Consider the following 16,163-nt stretch of genomic DNA (forward strand, 5'->3'; position numbering starts at 1 on the left):
CGTGAGAGCGTAAACAAATGTTTCGTATCAAGTCATCTTTGCCGGAACGTAGAAATCAAAACAATCACTAGACATAGTTGCCTAGTAAACTTTTGCGCCCTAATTTTTGACCGTTTGCAGTTTTTATGCAAAACCACCTAATCAAAGTTTGCAAAATTATGCATATAATTTGAAATAAATATGTAAAAGTTCAGATTATAAATATGTAATCTATTTATACTTATTTAATATTAATGCCAGCCTTTTACAACATCAAAAATTAAAATAGAAAAAGTTGATGTTTCCATAAGCATGAATTCAAACAGGTCAATGGCAACAATTTTTTCTTTGCCACTACGGGCATACATTTTGCTCAAATGTGTGTACGTACGGCATACGTATACGTACGTTACACACGTCGGTGGGTAACTGCAGCTTAAGCCAAGTAACCCAAATTCCGTTGTTTAAGAGATAAGCGAGTACGTATTTTGTTATTATAAGGTACGGGTTCAACAGCTTTTCTTTGAAATATTCCTTGGGGAGACTCCCCTATTCTGTTGTAAGGACCAAGCGACGATCTTAGATACAGTGAAAATTTACTGACGTTTGAACGAGTAAGCGCCAAAGAATTATCCAAGTTCCAAAATAATTGAAGTAACACTTTTTCGCCCAAGTTGAGCAACAAACTCCGATACTTCTGTATTATTACCGTCTCCCAGTCGGATAAGCAGACGTCTCCGTAAGCACTATGATTAGATTCGGCACTTACCAAGACATCCATTTAACGTAATAACGCACGAGGAGGATCTAATTCTAATCCACAAAGAGAGCATTTTTTGGAAATATGCAGGGTTGATTTCTGGACTTATAATGCGAATGCTCAAATAAAACCACATTAAAACGCATTTTTCTATCAAAATTTGTATGGCTTACGCGAAACTAAATGTCACATGTAGGGCTAAAATGCAAAATTACTGGCTGAGCAGAGCATCTATACTTCGATGAAGATAATATAGTATTCGGCGTTTCGTTTTTTTATACCGGTGTCGGACTCTGTGCCTCATATTTCCTTAACATTTTTATTGATTGGATTTCTGAAGGTTTTGGAATTCTTATTAATATTGCACATCCACTACCTTCATTCCTCTATGATCGTTTTCTTTTGTAATTCAATAAATGAGTAGTTTCAAACCAGAACGCAATAAGTGCTCCATTTGGTTTTTTTGAGTTATGGATGGCATTTAACTTTACTTTCTAAAAGCCATATTTTAATTTTTATGAGATGTAAAACGCAGCAAATTTAGGCATTCTAGAGCACTCCAAAAAATACCTTTCATAGCAAACCGCCATAATTTTATACAATTTTTACATTTTTGGGTTTCAAATTTTGTTGTTTATATGAATGAGATAAGTGGTGGAAAACTGTTATACTCCTTGCGGACGATTTGAGTAGTACTTTAGGAGTATAGGAGTACTCCACAACTGATCCTAGTACATTGTCCATGTCATGTAGACCAATTTTCATTGCGATGTTCTAGGCCTGAATCAACTACTCATTCATAGTACTCCAATGAAAACATACGGTAGAGAATTTTCCGATAAACCCAAACAGTTACTTAAAGAACCACTCACAAGCAAAGTTGGAGCTGGACCATGTACTTCATATTGGAATACTAATATGACAAAAATAATATGCATGACACAACCATTACTTCCAGGGTCGCTGAAATAATGGCATCAGACCTTTTCTTCATACCAAAGTGCTCAAAATCCAATAATTTGCAAACTAAAACGCTATCATTCCAAAATATTTCAAACCCAAACGCAATAAATAAATTCTTCCAGATCAAAACGCAATAATTACAAAAATTATCTTTCTTAACTTCAATTCTAGCTGTCTTATAAATGTGATTTTAACCTATATGTGTGTTCTTTCATAACTGCTATAATATCATAAGTATCATTTGAAAATGCGTATCCATTCAAGACTGAACACTTTTTCTCAATTATCTAGAAACTTCTTATGAGTCACTATTGCATTTTGCGATGGAACTCCTCAAAACTTGTGCTACCTAAAAGATTTTAGATTGACTAGTCTGTTTTCTTGAGTTGTGACTGTTTTTGATTTGATGTGCGATATCATACATATGCCAGCATCTGCTTAAAAATCTTCGAATAGCTAAAATTTGTCATTTAAATGAATCGTAGAGGATTTGAAAGCACGTTGATTGTATGCTTTTAATTTCCATGTCTAATGTAGAGCAAGGTCACAAGAATAATTTGATGAAATTTGCATTTTAGAAAACAGCTTCATTGATTTACAAAAGAATCCGGATATCTAGATATTGGAATTTAATGAAATGCAAAATATATAGGCTGAATATATAAATAGGAAATAGGGAACGTAAAATGGTTTCGATATTAGCGTCAGAAAATAAACTATATATAGAATATTTAAATATTATTCAGTAATCCTCGTAAATCCAGATATTTTGGTAGCTGCGCAGATTAAAATCAACTGGATAATCCATATTATCTGATTTATTCGCGTGATATCGAATATTCACTTTAGGCAAAGAAAACCATTCCTTATTTATTACATGCTTCCAAAGTCACTTCCATCATCAGAAGTTGTAAAAATATGTACATCAAGTTTGGATTAGTTCTTAATTTTAAACTTTCCAAAAATTACAATGGTATATTGATAGTGAGACTTTATGTCTAATTGAGATTGGGTTCAAATGGTACCTTAAACAAAGCAAGAGAACTTTCTTCGGCTACACTTGACTGCATGGCAAAACATGGTGCTATCTCCCAAAATGGTATACTGGACATTCAATACTGTTGTGAAGCCAATTATACCTATTCATCTTAAGTTTGGTGGCCGAAGACGCGAAGAACAGCAATAACAACACTAAGCAAACTGCGTCGACTAGTTTGTATTGGAATAATGGGTGCGATGAAATCGATGCCAATCAGATGCCACCCCTCTATTTTTCAGGCTGAAATCCATGCATTAAAATTTCCTGGTAGAGAATGTCTGCTAAGAGACTTATTCGGAGAATTTTCATTATATTAGACAGCCAGGCTGCCTTACGTGCTTTGCATTCTTACGAATTTTTTTCTAAGGTTGTGGATGAACTCTTTGGAGTTCTAAATGATTTGTGATCCAGAAACAATTTTTGGTTAGGATGGGTTCCCGGGACTCAGGAAACCTTTCTGAAGTTGGCAAGACAACTTTTACGTGGAATACAATTAACCATTGGGTAAATTGCCGTGAATTTGCCGCAATTTATCCGACATAAAATTTGCCGCGATCATGTTTTAGAAAATATCCAGCGGCACGCCAACTTTATGTGAAGTTAGTGTGCCGCCCTCAGAAAATCACTTTAGAGACCAGTTGGAAAAATATTTGCCGTAGACAAATGGCATGTTTTATAAATGCGATAAAAAGAAAAATTTAGCGCGCCACTTTTCGTAAATCACTTTGGAAACCAGTTCGATAAATAACTCCTGCAGAGGAAATTTCCGTAAATTTGCCGTGACAAAATTTTTTAGAAAATACTTCCATACTGTGACGAATATTAGTGACACTAAGTGGTACTCACATCACTAGTCTGATGCTAAGTAAATGAAGCCACAACAACAATAAAGCAGGCAGTCACTTGTATATACATAAACGAACCAATCATTATGTCTACACATATGTACGACGTACAAGCAGCGGAGAGTAACGCACAAAGAAATGCATATATCTGAGATACTCCCAAAAGTATGCAATCATTTGTGCAAGTGTCACTCACATATACACGCGCATGGGCTATGCGAGAAGCTGTACAATTTTGCATCTGTACTTATAGCTGAGAAATTTATAACTTGTAAACGAACGAGAAATCACAGAGTATAAAAGGAGGTAAAGTTGAGAATCAGAATGAGTTTGATTTAAGCACGCTATCTGTCGAGAAGTAGTAGTATTGTGAAGTACTTGAATAAAGGCCATTTTGCATTATTGAATAGTGGACTTATTTATTCAACAATTTAGTGATTCGAACGTTAGTAGAAGGTTGCAAATAAGAGGAATTTCAGTAAATTCGTTACAATACAAAATACAAATTCTTAATTATCTCATTATTGCTTTATTGAATGCATAATCGAGTGAAAAATCCAGTCGGTTTTGCTTGGTGCTTCGAATTTTATTGTCAATGTAACAAATCAAAATAAATAGAATAATCAAAAATAAATAGAATAATTTACGAAAAATAGAAAAACATGAAAAAATTCAAAATTTTATTTTCGCTGCATTTGCTGCAAAAGATAATATGGCTTTTTCGAAAATAGGCAAATATTTGGTTTGGTGCAACATTTATGGGTAGTTGCGCATGCATTTTATTTTGATTGTACTTATAGTTCAGAAGGAAACGGCTGCTTTCTATTTTAACAATTTTTTGTAAAAACGAAATATTTTTTTGGGGCTGCTGACAGATGTTCACTTAATGAAGCAAGAGGACCTGTATAAAAAGGGAAATTTAATTATTTCATTAAATAAAATTGTGATTCAATTAAGTTTCTGTATGAAAACGGTATTATCAAATCACAGTTCAATTACCGTTATGTACAAGTACACGCTGGGTATAACAAATACGTTTTATGCTTTTCTGTTATTTCTACTGACATTAAGCTTTTGCGTATCCCTCCAAAAAAGTTTTAACGTGAACTGAGTGTAAGTTGATTTGCTAAGTTTAACAGTTATACATTTAAAAAAAATTTTTCGATCACGAAACGGCTCCTTCAGTAGTTAATTTGTCATCTTACTAAATTTCGCATTGTTCTGTTAATTACCTTTATTTGCTTAACTCGACGAGGTGAATTACCACTTGTTTGGCCCGCAACTGTTAGATGAATTGTAACGTTTTATTTGTTTGTTCTATTTATTAGATAATTACTAATTTAACGCCAACTGTAGCAACACTTGTTAATAGGTATTTTTCGTATTTTTTTTTCAGGATTTCAATGAGCAATGTCCATATTCTCTTTCACCAGTCAGTACAAAAAGTCAGAAATTACTTCGATCGCCGCGAAAAGCCACCAGAAAAATATCACGAATACCTTTCAAGGTGATAAGACGAATAATATTAATGCCATACCGGCAATAATTAACCACTTGAAAATGTTTCTTTTCTTTGTTATATTTTTTTTAAGGTACTAGATGCGCCGGAGCTACAAGATGATTTCTACTTAAATTTGGTTGATTGGTCATCGCAAAATGTACTCGCTGTCGGTCTGGGAAGTTGCGTTTATCTCTGGAGCGCATGTACTAGTCAAGTAAGCTTAACACCACCTGATTATAACGGGGGCGACACTTCGTGTAAACTTTCATAAATTAAAATGTAAAGGCTGAAACTTTGTGCAGTAGCTGACTGGCAGGCAGCAGTTGGTTCGTGAATATTATAAGTCATCATATTACAAGCCAGCTCATGGCCATTTTTTTTTTTTTTGAGCGTAATTACATTAAGTTCAGGTTTACTACTATATTGACATAAAAATACAATTACAATTAAAACGTACTTCAATGGTAGCTTGCTTAAACCAAACTGATTAATTATTCCTCAGCGTGCGCTGCTTTTATACTCTCTGGTGCCTCGTTCGCATATCTCTCCAAAGGTCTAGACTTTTCACGAAGAGCCTTCTAGAACCACTGCTTATTTATTTCCCTTTTATGTGTCTGGTATTCACACTTATCTTCTAATTATATGCGTGTGTATGTGTGAGTAATAACTTATACTCTTAGGTGATGACTGCATGTGTGTATGTGAAATCATCTCTTCGCTGTTAGCTTCGCCGTTTGCATGTATGTGTGGCTGCTTACTTTGCTGTTCTAGTGCATTTATTTATAATCAGCACTGTGACGCATCGAAATAGCTAATATTCGCCATACTGCCCTCCTAAGTCAGATCGTCTCGCTCAGACAGATTTCCCTATCTAAACGTTGTGAGCCTTTCCAAATAAACAACTTTCATTTGGTTAGTTAATGGTTTGTATGCAGTAAACAACATCGTTGATCCGTTTACAACTTTGTATGGGCTTTTCCAGTTACACTGAAACTTTGGGGGCACACCTTTCTTTCGTTGTGGGTTGTATAACAGCACCAAATCTCCTTCCAGAAAACCTTCCGAATTAATTGCTTTATCATATCTTTATCAATCCATAACCACCATTACGTATTTGTTTCCGCGGATGCTAGTAGGAAATGGGCCTGCGATGTTTTCAAATGGTGCACCTGAAATATATTGCTTCATCTGGCCATGACTACGGGTTTTGGGCCCTTTTGCTCTGCTGCAAACCTCGCAGTTGGCAATCCACTCAGTGACCGACTGACGGCAACTAACCCAGTAGAATCTCTGCGTATTTTTCTCGAGCGTCTTCGTGATTCCAAGATCACCTCCACTTAAACCGTTATTTAGTTCACTGAGAACGTCAGCAATCCTTTTCCTTGGAACAACTATGAGTTGTCTCTTACATTTACCTTCTTCACTCTCCCTGTTCGATACAGACTACCGGATACCAATTGTAACCTGTTCGACCTTCTTCACTCTCCCTGTTCGATACAGACTATCGGATACCACTTGAAACCTGTTCGACTGTGCCCAATATGACTTCGCAATAGGACTCCCTGCTGACATGTCCTCTCTATTATGGTATTTCTTTATGTTCGAGCCCTTGCATGACATGTGACAGATCTGTATCTTCCAGATGTGACTTCCTTAGTTGTTCTATGCCCCATTCATCCATACACGTTATGATAATAAGCCGGACATCTATGATGTCTTCCTTAGCCACAGCTTTCGTACAGTGTTTGCATTCCAAACTACATAGTCTTCGTGACATTGCATCAGCATTGCCATGGCTACGAGCTTTTCGATGCTCAATAGAAAAGTTGTAGCTTTGTAGTCGTTCGATCCACCGTGCCAACTGACCTTCTGGATTACGGAACTGCAGGAGCCACTTCAACACTGCGTGATCTCTCATGATGCGGAATTGAAGAGGTACTTGTCAAAATGTTTAATGCACTCTACCAATGCCAACAGCTTGTTTCGTGTAACGCAATAGTTCCTCCCTGGTTTCCCAAATGATCAGCTGTAGTAGGCGACTACCTTCTCCTGTCCATCGACCAGTTGGGATAAGACACCTCCTATAGCATATCCGCTCGCATCTGTATCTAGAATAAAAGTTTCTCCTGGAATCGGATAGGCCAACATTGGGACAGTGCACAAATGCTCTTTCAATGTTTGGAAAGCCACTTCTTGCTCCCTCTTCCATTCAAAAGCTTTATTTTTCCATGTGAGCTTGTGGAGGCTATGGGCTACGCTGGCAAAGTTTGGTACACATTTACGGTAATATGTGCAGAGCCCAAGGAAACTTCTTAGTTCATGCAGGTTCTGTGGTCCTGGCCAACCCTTTACAGTTTCTGTCTTTTCGTTCGCAGTGCAGAAGCCCTCCGTTGTTACTTTATGGCCCAAATAACTTACTTCCTTTATTATATATATTTTCCAATGTAGTCCCTTTAGTACCTGATCCATAATATTTCAAAACTAGCTGGTGCATTACATAGTCCAAAGGAAATTACTGTAAACTGCCAAAGACCATCTCCGGCACTGAAGGCTGTTTTCTCCTTGTCTTCCTCCTTCACTTCCACTTGCCAGTAGCCACTTTTCAAGTCTAGTGTAGAAAACCATTTCGTAGCAGATATCGAGTCCAGAGTGTCGTCAATTCTTGGCAACGGGTAGCTATTCTTTTTCGTGATGTCGTTTAACTTGCGGTAGTCCACGCAAAGCCTCATTTTCCCATCCTTCTTCATCACAAGTACCACCGGTGAGCTCCATGGACTAGGTGATGGTTCGATTACGCCACTGTCGCCCATTTCTTGTATCATTTGACTCACAACTTCCCGCTTGGCCAGTGGAACACACGAAGATCTTGGCGGATTGACGTCACATCTCCCGTGTCAATTTGATGTTTCACAACGTTGGTGCGGTCTGGGTTGGAACCATCCTGGTCAAATATGTTTGCGTACTTTAGGAGCAGCTGTTTTGTCTTACCCTGATAGTCTTCCTCTAGCCGCTCCGTCCATGCCGTGATGTCATCTGAAGGATCAATCTTGCTAGTTCGTAGCCCAAATTAAGTGGCACATCCGTGTTCTTATATCGCATCATCTTGCTTTGCTTGTCGATCTTGACACCTTTGTCGATTAAGAGTTTCACTCCAATTATGATTTCATCAACAATCTCTGCCACTGTAAAATTGTATAGTACCGTGACGTTCCCGATTGCGACTTCACATGATACTCCTCCGAGGACCTGGGTGGCCTCCCCAATGGCAGAATGCAATCTTGCTCCATGCAGTGGTCTTATCTTCCTGTTGACTAAATCAGATGGAATGATGGAATGAGATGCGCCCGTATACAGTGTATACAGAGTCAGTAAACGTTCTTTTCCATTCCCATGTCCTCCTACAGTAAAATTGCTCGACCTTCTTCCGATTTGTGAGACAGAGTTAATGGGGCATTCAAGTGCGGGAGCCAGCTCTCGCCCCTTGCGGCAGGCTCGCTTTAGTTTAACGGTTGAGTGGGTTTGGAAATTTGCTCATCTCCTTCAGCTTTGCGTTTACGACAAGCCAAGTTGGAACTACTAGGGCTGGTACTGTAATGACGTGCAATGTGACCTGTGTTGCCGCACTTGAAAGATTTGATAACTCCGGCGTTTTTCTGTTGCGATCCCTTCAGTGTTTCCAAAATTTGTCTAGCCTTTCTACTTCCACACGATGAGCTTTGTATGCTGGTTTACTCAATAGTGAGGCAGTTTCCTGAGTCGATGCATGTGATACCGTTTCTGCGAATACAGGTTTTAGTTTTTAGTACGTCGCTCGCTTCGTTTCAACATCCTGTATTCCATCCATAAATCTCTGAATTTTTACCCGTGCATTCCACGGGTGCGTTCTCATTTGCCAGATGAGCCAACCTATCAACACCCGAAGCAAACTCCCGCAGAATCTCACGGTTTTGCAATTCTATTTGGTGTATCTGCTTCCTGTGTTCACTTCCGCATCGCCTTTCTAGAGCGCCCATCAATGCTTCGTAGTTGTTTCGTTCTCCCTCTGGATTGGACTGATTGATCTAAACAGCAGGTCCTTTTAACGCTACGAACAATGCAGCAACTTTATGACATTTGAGGTGGAGAAGCTCTGTGTTGCTGTGGCAACCCTTTGAAGGGTTACGCTAACATTCGCCTATTGAATCAATTTGGTATTTTAGTCGCCTCTTACGACAGGCATACCTGCCGCGGGTATGTTCTAAGCCCCCTAACCTGCTGGGGTGAAATTTGTAATTTGATTTAATTAAAATATAATTTTTTGAGGTTTCTTTTATCAAATTAAAAAGGGTTGCCGGAGTTTATTTTTCTGGAGAAAATTTGTTATAATAAATATTACTGGCAAGACATTAGCCTACCCAGAAACTGAAAACCGATGAAAAAATTACGAACTTAACATTCAGTATTAAATAAGAATTATTTTCCATTTTCATCTCAAATCCGTAGACATTTGGGTATATCCGTTATCACACAAAAAGTGATGGTCCAGTGTGTTATATAAAAATTACTTTTTACTATTGTAATGACTAATTTTTTCGTATACTAGCAAGCATTGTAATCCCTAATATAATAAAGCACATAAATGGCTCAAAAAAGTCATACATGAAGCAAATTATGAGCGCTGTTTATGAGCATAATAGGAGTCTGGGCCTGTATCGTGTTATACGATCACGTAAGAAGAAACAGTTTCACTCAAACGATAGATATGAATCTGTCAAACTATTCGTAAAAATAATAATAAATAATGGATGCAATGAGTTCTCGTAGCTACCATATCACATATTTCCTTATTCCGATTCACCGCTTCAAAGCCACTGTGATTTAAAAAATTAGGCCCGTAACGTGTGGTGCGATTCCTATCGAAATCAAGTTTTCACTCAAACATTAAATTAAATTAGCTCTGAAATCTTGAGTCCGAATAACGGCATATGTGAACTAGAGACTTCGCATACTAGTTGGATTTATAATTTATCGTAATTGGTATAAATAGATTGGCAGCTTCATATTTATAAATTGAGTGAAGAATGGACTCCAATACAAATCGTAACACGATAAGCGCCTTGCTTTTGTTCACGGATCGTATAACGTGATACGGGCCCTGATCTTATCATATCGGACGACTATTGCAAAAAAGGGGGAAATACACTCCTTTCGGACCCTTAAATGAGCTCATAAAGAGCGTAATCGATCCGATTAGGTATGTTTTATGACCATTTTTTGGTGCCGAATGTCTACTGGAATATTTTTATTTTTTTCGCAGTTGTTTATAAACACGTACTATGTACTTCTATTTATTTTCAATCAACAAAATTTATTTGAACAATCAATTTACAGGTAACACGTTTGTGCGACCTTAACACCGATTCAAATACCGTAACATCGGTGTCATGGAATGAACGCGGCAATTTAGTAGCGGTTGGTACACACCACGGCTTCGTTACTGTTTGGGATGTAGCTGCAAGCAAACAAGTATTAATAACTTTTAACCCTAGTCGGATGGTGAATTTTTTTATTAACTAAATATGCAATAATTTCAGATTAACAAATTGACTGGGCATTCAGCAAGAGTTGGTGCATTGGCGTGGAATGGTGAAATATTGTCTAGCGGTTCACGTGATCGTTTAATAATACAACGTGATACGCGCACACCAGCGCAACAATCAGAACGTCGCTTGGCAGGCCATCGACAAGAGGTGTGTGGTCTTAAATGGTCACCGGATAACCAATACTTAGCGAGTGGTGGTAATGATAATCGTTTATATGTCTGGAATCAACATTCGCTTAATCCAGTGCAATCATATACCGAACATACGGCAGCTGTAAAAGCAATTGCCTGGTCGCCACATCATCATGGTTTGTTAGCTAGTGGTGGTGGAACTGCCGATCGTTGTATTCGATTTTGGAATACACTAACAGGTCAACCGATGCAGTGCGTCGACACCGGTTCACAAGTATGCAATCTGGCTTGGTCAAAACATTCATCTGAATTGGTATCAACACACGGTTATTCACAAAATCAAATATTAGTGTGGAAATATCCTTCACTCACACAAGTAGCTAAATTGACGGGACACTCTTATCGTGTACTGTATCTTGCACTAAGTCCGGATGGAGAAGCTATCGTAACTGGGGCTGGTGATGAGACTCTACGTTTTTGGAATGTATTTAGTAAAGCACGCAGTCAAAAGGAAAACAAATCTGTACTAAATTTGTTTACCAACATTAGATAAACATCGTGTATGGATAAATCATTAGGTGGATATTAATAAAATTATTCAATCAGCTTAATTATAGTTAGCTAATAATGAAATTCCATAGACGTTATAAAACTTACAAAATTAACCGGCACACTTAAGCAGTAGACGCTGAATTTATTAAAAAATTTAACTGTAATAAGTATCCAAACCCATTACATGCATACATACATAGCTAATTAAAATTATAAGGTATGTAGTTATTTTAAGATGAAGCGAGTTCGTAAATATTATTCATATTTGAGCTAATAATGCATATCAAAGAATGCATTATATGGTGGTTTCTTTTCAAACTGCTATATCTATTGAAAACTTTAACCTTTCGCCTGCTTTTTTCAAGAAATTTTATTTTAAGAAAAGGAAACCTAGCGTTTATTCAGTATCTTAGCATATGGATTTAATGATATGACTGATACAAGATCACTATATTAGATTGCTTGATTGTAAACATAACACGTGTACTTAACGCAAATTCTATAAGACAAGTCATAAACGATAAAAAATAAAATTTTCAGTACGGAGTTTTTTTTTTAAATTTATAAAACAGTACATATGGGTGCTTAAGTCTAAATATCTCCAGCCAAGACTTTGCAGCGATATGTTGGGGGTCTTTTAAATTTTGCAGTGGTGAAAATAAATCTGAAATCTTAATTATGATTAATGTCGTTTAGATACTATCTTTTCTTGCTCAAGTGTCGAAGTAATTGAATTCCTAACACTCGCTTCATTTTAAAAATAAAAGCATACGTAGTTTGCTTTTTCGTATATACATACAAATATACCTGAATATACATATGCACATATATTTATTTATATTGGAGGAGTAACAAACACAACTACATACATAGGAACACTGAGGCTGAAAATTGTTGCAGCTCAATTCCAACTTTTCTTATAATTTTTTTAACAGTTATGGAGGTCCACACTAAAAAGCAACATTTGAAAAAAAAAAATTACCTCTTAATGCAGATCCCTTCCCTTGCAGATTTCTATCAAAATTTCGAAAGGCGAATTCAAAAAATGCAACCAACTCTTCATCACGTTGACTTGAAACCATTATGTAGACCTATTTCTCACTAGTTTTCAATGAAAGTATATATTTAAACACTTTTTTTTGCTAAGGTATTAATTACCCAACTACCAAAATCGCTTATCTGGAGATTATATAATTTTTGAAACAATTTTATTTTTTCATATCATAACGACACATTTACATAATGATCGCACTAAAACGTAAAATTTACATTTTTTAATAGCTTATAATGACTTAGACCGGGGTTTTCAGTGCAAGTTTAAACTCTAGTTAAATTTGACTAGAGTTTAGCCTTGCCACTTTGTTCGATAATATCAAATTTTGCTGCTCTTCACAGCTTAAGCGGCCGAAGTAGCAGGGTTAAACAGTAGTGAACTTTAACTGGAGTTTAAACTTGCTTTGAAAACCCGTGCCTTAATTAAAAATACATGTAACCACTCCGTTATTAAAGCAAACTTACTCCATATAAAAAAAAAAACAAAACAACTTTATTTTCGTATCAATGGTAAAATAAACTTTGCCAACTTTCTCGAAACTACTTATGATGCAAATGTTTCATTTTGGTGTGGATCTTCACAGTTGTCAAAGGTATGAGTCAGCATTTGCCTGCAAATCTTGGCCTCACACAAAAGGAAGCTGAAAAATAAAATATTTATAAGACTACAATTACAGGCTAACATTTTATAACATGATGATTATAGTGATGGGTGAGCTCGAGCTGCAGTTATAGCAGCACCGTTACTTGTTATGACAACACCACGTTCTTCGGCGAAGTTCGGTAACAGTGGCAACACCACACGTTCGTTGAATTAAATGTTGACAGTCTATTGCTCACAGCTAGCAAATCAAAGTCAACATACAAATTTTCATTACGCTATTGCTCAGATTATCAGCTTGATAAAAGGCAATATACTATGAAATAAGTGTTATTGTTGTAATACTGCTGTTATTATTTGGCGGCTCGAACCCACTATCTTACTCTACTTAAAAAGGGAAGTTAATGTACATATGTACCATAAAACTTGGAAATAATGTATGTGCAAATGTATAATATACCGTTGAAGCTGTTTGAATCGTGGGCAATATACTTTAACATATGTATGTTACATATTCAGATATACATGTATAAAAACTCACATAAAACCACACAAATTAAAAACAAAAATATTGTATTAAACATATTTAAAATGCAATTGAGACATGCCTATAAAAACTAATACTTATATGAAACATATAAATGCATTGGAGGCGACTAAGAATGTGCAATTTAATAATACAAAAAAAAAAAAAAAAAACGTTTACAATAAGTTACAATTTAATCACAAAGGAAATCTTCGTTAAATACACTCAAATTACTTGCCTGTGGTCGAATTACATTACTGCATGCATAATTGCGGTGACTATATCTTGCTATAAATCACAAACAGACACAATTAAAGAAATTATCGGTTTGTATCTTTAATGATGTGTTCAATTTGTAATAATATTTGTGAATCCATGAGCTTAACGCCGGTTTATAATAGTTAAATATTCAATTATTATTTTTTTATTGAGGGATACTGAAAAGAGAGGAACATTTACTGGCTGTGGTACCATTTCGAAAACCGACACGTAATCATCGTCAGGCAATTTCGACTTACCAGTGGTTCGAATTTCTGTAAAACCTCTGATAACATTACGAAAATGACAGGATAATTACGTGGCGGTTTTTGAAATGGAGCCATCGCAATATGCCTCAATAAACAAAATAATAATTGAATATTCAATTATTATAAACCAGTGTTAAGCTCATGAATTCTAAAATATTAAGTGAACTTTGCGGTGGATTTGCAAAATTTAGCCCCATAATGATAATGTGTACCAGTTACATAAACAAAGCCTTCACTGATTTTAATTTATCTTCAAGGGAAACAACTGCAATCAAGCTAGTTTTATTAAATGGTAGAAGAAATAGATTTTACAGAAGAAAGTTTTCGCCTATATTACCGTAAGGGTAGTTCGAATCCAAACGAAATTCTCTTTGAAAGCAAAATGCTTGAATATTAACAGTAGTTCGAATGCAAGAAAGTTTAAAATCGATTCGAATTGCGTTATAAGCACATATTTTTATGCTGTATGGTCACCGTATACATAATACAAAATTTTAAAACTTTTAGCGCTTTATTAAGCTATTCATATTAAGTAATGAAATTGTATTATGTATGTAATAGCATTTAGTGCCACATATTTGTTTGTGTATGTATATATGAGCACGTAAATATGTGCAGCAGTTAACGTGCTACACCTCAAATCACGTGTTTTTAACTAAAATAGTCTTTGTTTAAAATAGATGCTTTAAAATAAGTCTGCTTATGTTTCCCATCCGCTCGTTTTTACAAATGATTAACTTGCCAACAAACTTGTTTGCAAAATTAGTTTTCTTATTAATAGTACATACTAAACCGTTCATCTTACATACTTTTTTTTGCAAATATTAAGTTTTCTGCGCGGAATATAGTAAATTCTGGACCAAAAATAAGTTTTGCAAAAAACAAAAAAAGTGAAAATACTTGGGAAGTCATATAATTTTTCTAGTAGATCTCGAAGTTCTAGGAATGACTGCGGACATCCCAAAAATCGTGATTTACTTACAAAAAAACGGAGTTTCGTTTCTTTGCGAGCCTACAACTTTGTCGGCGTTAACTCGATTTTCATACAACATTACCGAAAAAAAAAAACAAAACTGAACCAACTGGCCAATATTTTTTTAATTAACCACAAAATAAAATTTTTCTAATTAGTATCGATTCAAAATTCAGTCTGCAAAGTGATTGAATAGTTTTTCTATAGCATTTTCTGCTCTAGAGCGACCTCAATGATTTTTTGTTAAAATATTTTTTTACAGAAAGTCCTTGAAAATTGTAAGTTACGCACACTTTAAAAAAGAAAAGTGAAATATATGTAACAGCAACGACCATTGTTTTAGGGAGAGTTAGTTCTTCATTTGACAGAATAGCGGATTTCAAGACACTCTGGTGTCGACTTGCATGTAAGCATGCATATGCACTGATAACGTAAAACTTAATATAACAAATACCACTTTGAGACAACTTATTTATGAAATTTTATTAAAATAGCCTAGGATTGTGACCAAAAGAATTATTTGTAGAGATAAACATAATGTATACATAATAAATATACATATGTGTAATTAAATTTTGTTAATTTTATTTTTGAATTTTTCTTTACTTCGTTTATAATTATTTTTAAATTATTATTTTTTGCTCTATTTACAATTTATATAAATTGTTTATATTATTTACATGCTATATACATACATACTTATTTTCTTTTCTATATTTTTGTCTTTCTATAACATGAAAACATTCATATATTTATTAATGCTGTCTTCTTAATGCAAAATAAGCATTGCACTTTAATAATATTTAGCTAATTTTACATATGATTTTATCATCAACTCAATTCGCACATTCGAAATCTACAACCCCTTTTCAAGTAATCTAATTAGGAAACACTCACCAAATCACTTCACACGAAATCCAAACATATTTCAGTTTTTCTTTTTAATATGTATACTACACATACATATATGTATATAAGGTTACATACATACATAAATTGGTTATACATATAAAGGTATTTCTGAAATTTAGCCACAGGTGCGGATGTAATGAAAATTAATATTAACATGCTAAAAATTTACTGTAATTTGAATTATTGAGCTGGATTTATGTAATATGTTAAATATTTATT

The 16,163-nt window shown here is 35.4% G+C and overlaps 1 protein-coding gene across 6 annotated transcripts in view; it reads left to right on the forward strand.

Annotated features, from left to right (window-relative positions):
* fzr (fizzy-related) overlaps window positions 1–15,718 on the forward strand; it is a 280,840-nt gene extending 265,122 nt beyond the window's left edge. For 5 of the 6 annotated variants that reach the window (XM_067782604.1, XM_067782605.1, XM_067782606.1 and 2 more), the window contains exons 4-7: window positions 4,983–5,093; window positions 5,179–5,301; window positions 10,458–10,592; window positions 10,661–15,718. In XM_067782604.1, coding sequence (XP_067638705.1) covers window positions 4,983–5,093; window positions 5,179–5,301; window positions 10,458–10,592; window positions 10,661–11,353 — 1,062 coding nt within the window. In that variant the 3' untranslated portion in view covers window positions 11,354–15,718. The remainder of the gene's footprint in view (window positions 1–4,982; window positions 5,094–5,178; window positions 5,302–10,457; window positions 10,593–10,660) is intronic. The other variant, XM_067782609.1, reaches the window with a different exon arrangement.
* The last annotated feature ends 445 nt before the right edge of the window (window positions 15,719–16,163 follow it).

The sequence above is a fragment of the Eurosta solidaginis genome, chromosome 4 (assembly GCF_040869045.1).
Source record: "Eurosta solidaginis isolate ZX-2024a chromosome 4, ASM4086904v1, whole genome shotgun sequence".
Lineage (NCBI taxonomy): Eukaryota > Metazoa > Arthropoda > Insecta > Diptera > Tephritidae > Eurosta > Eurosta solidaginis.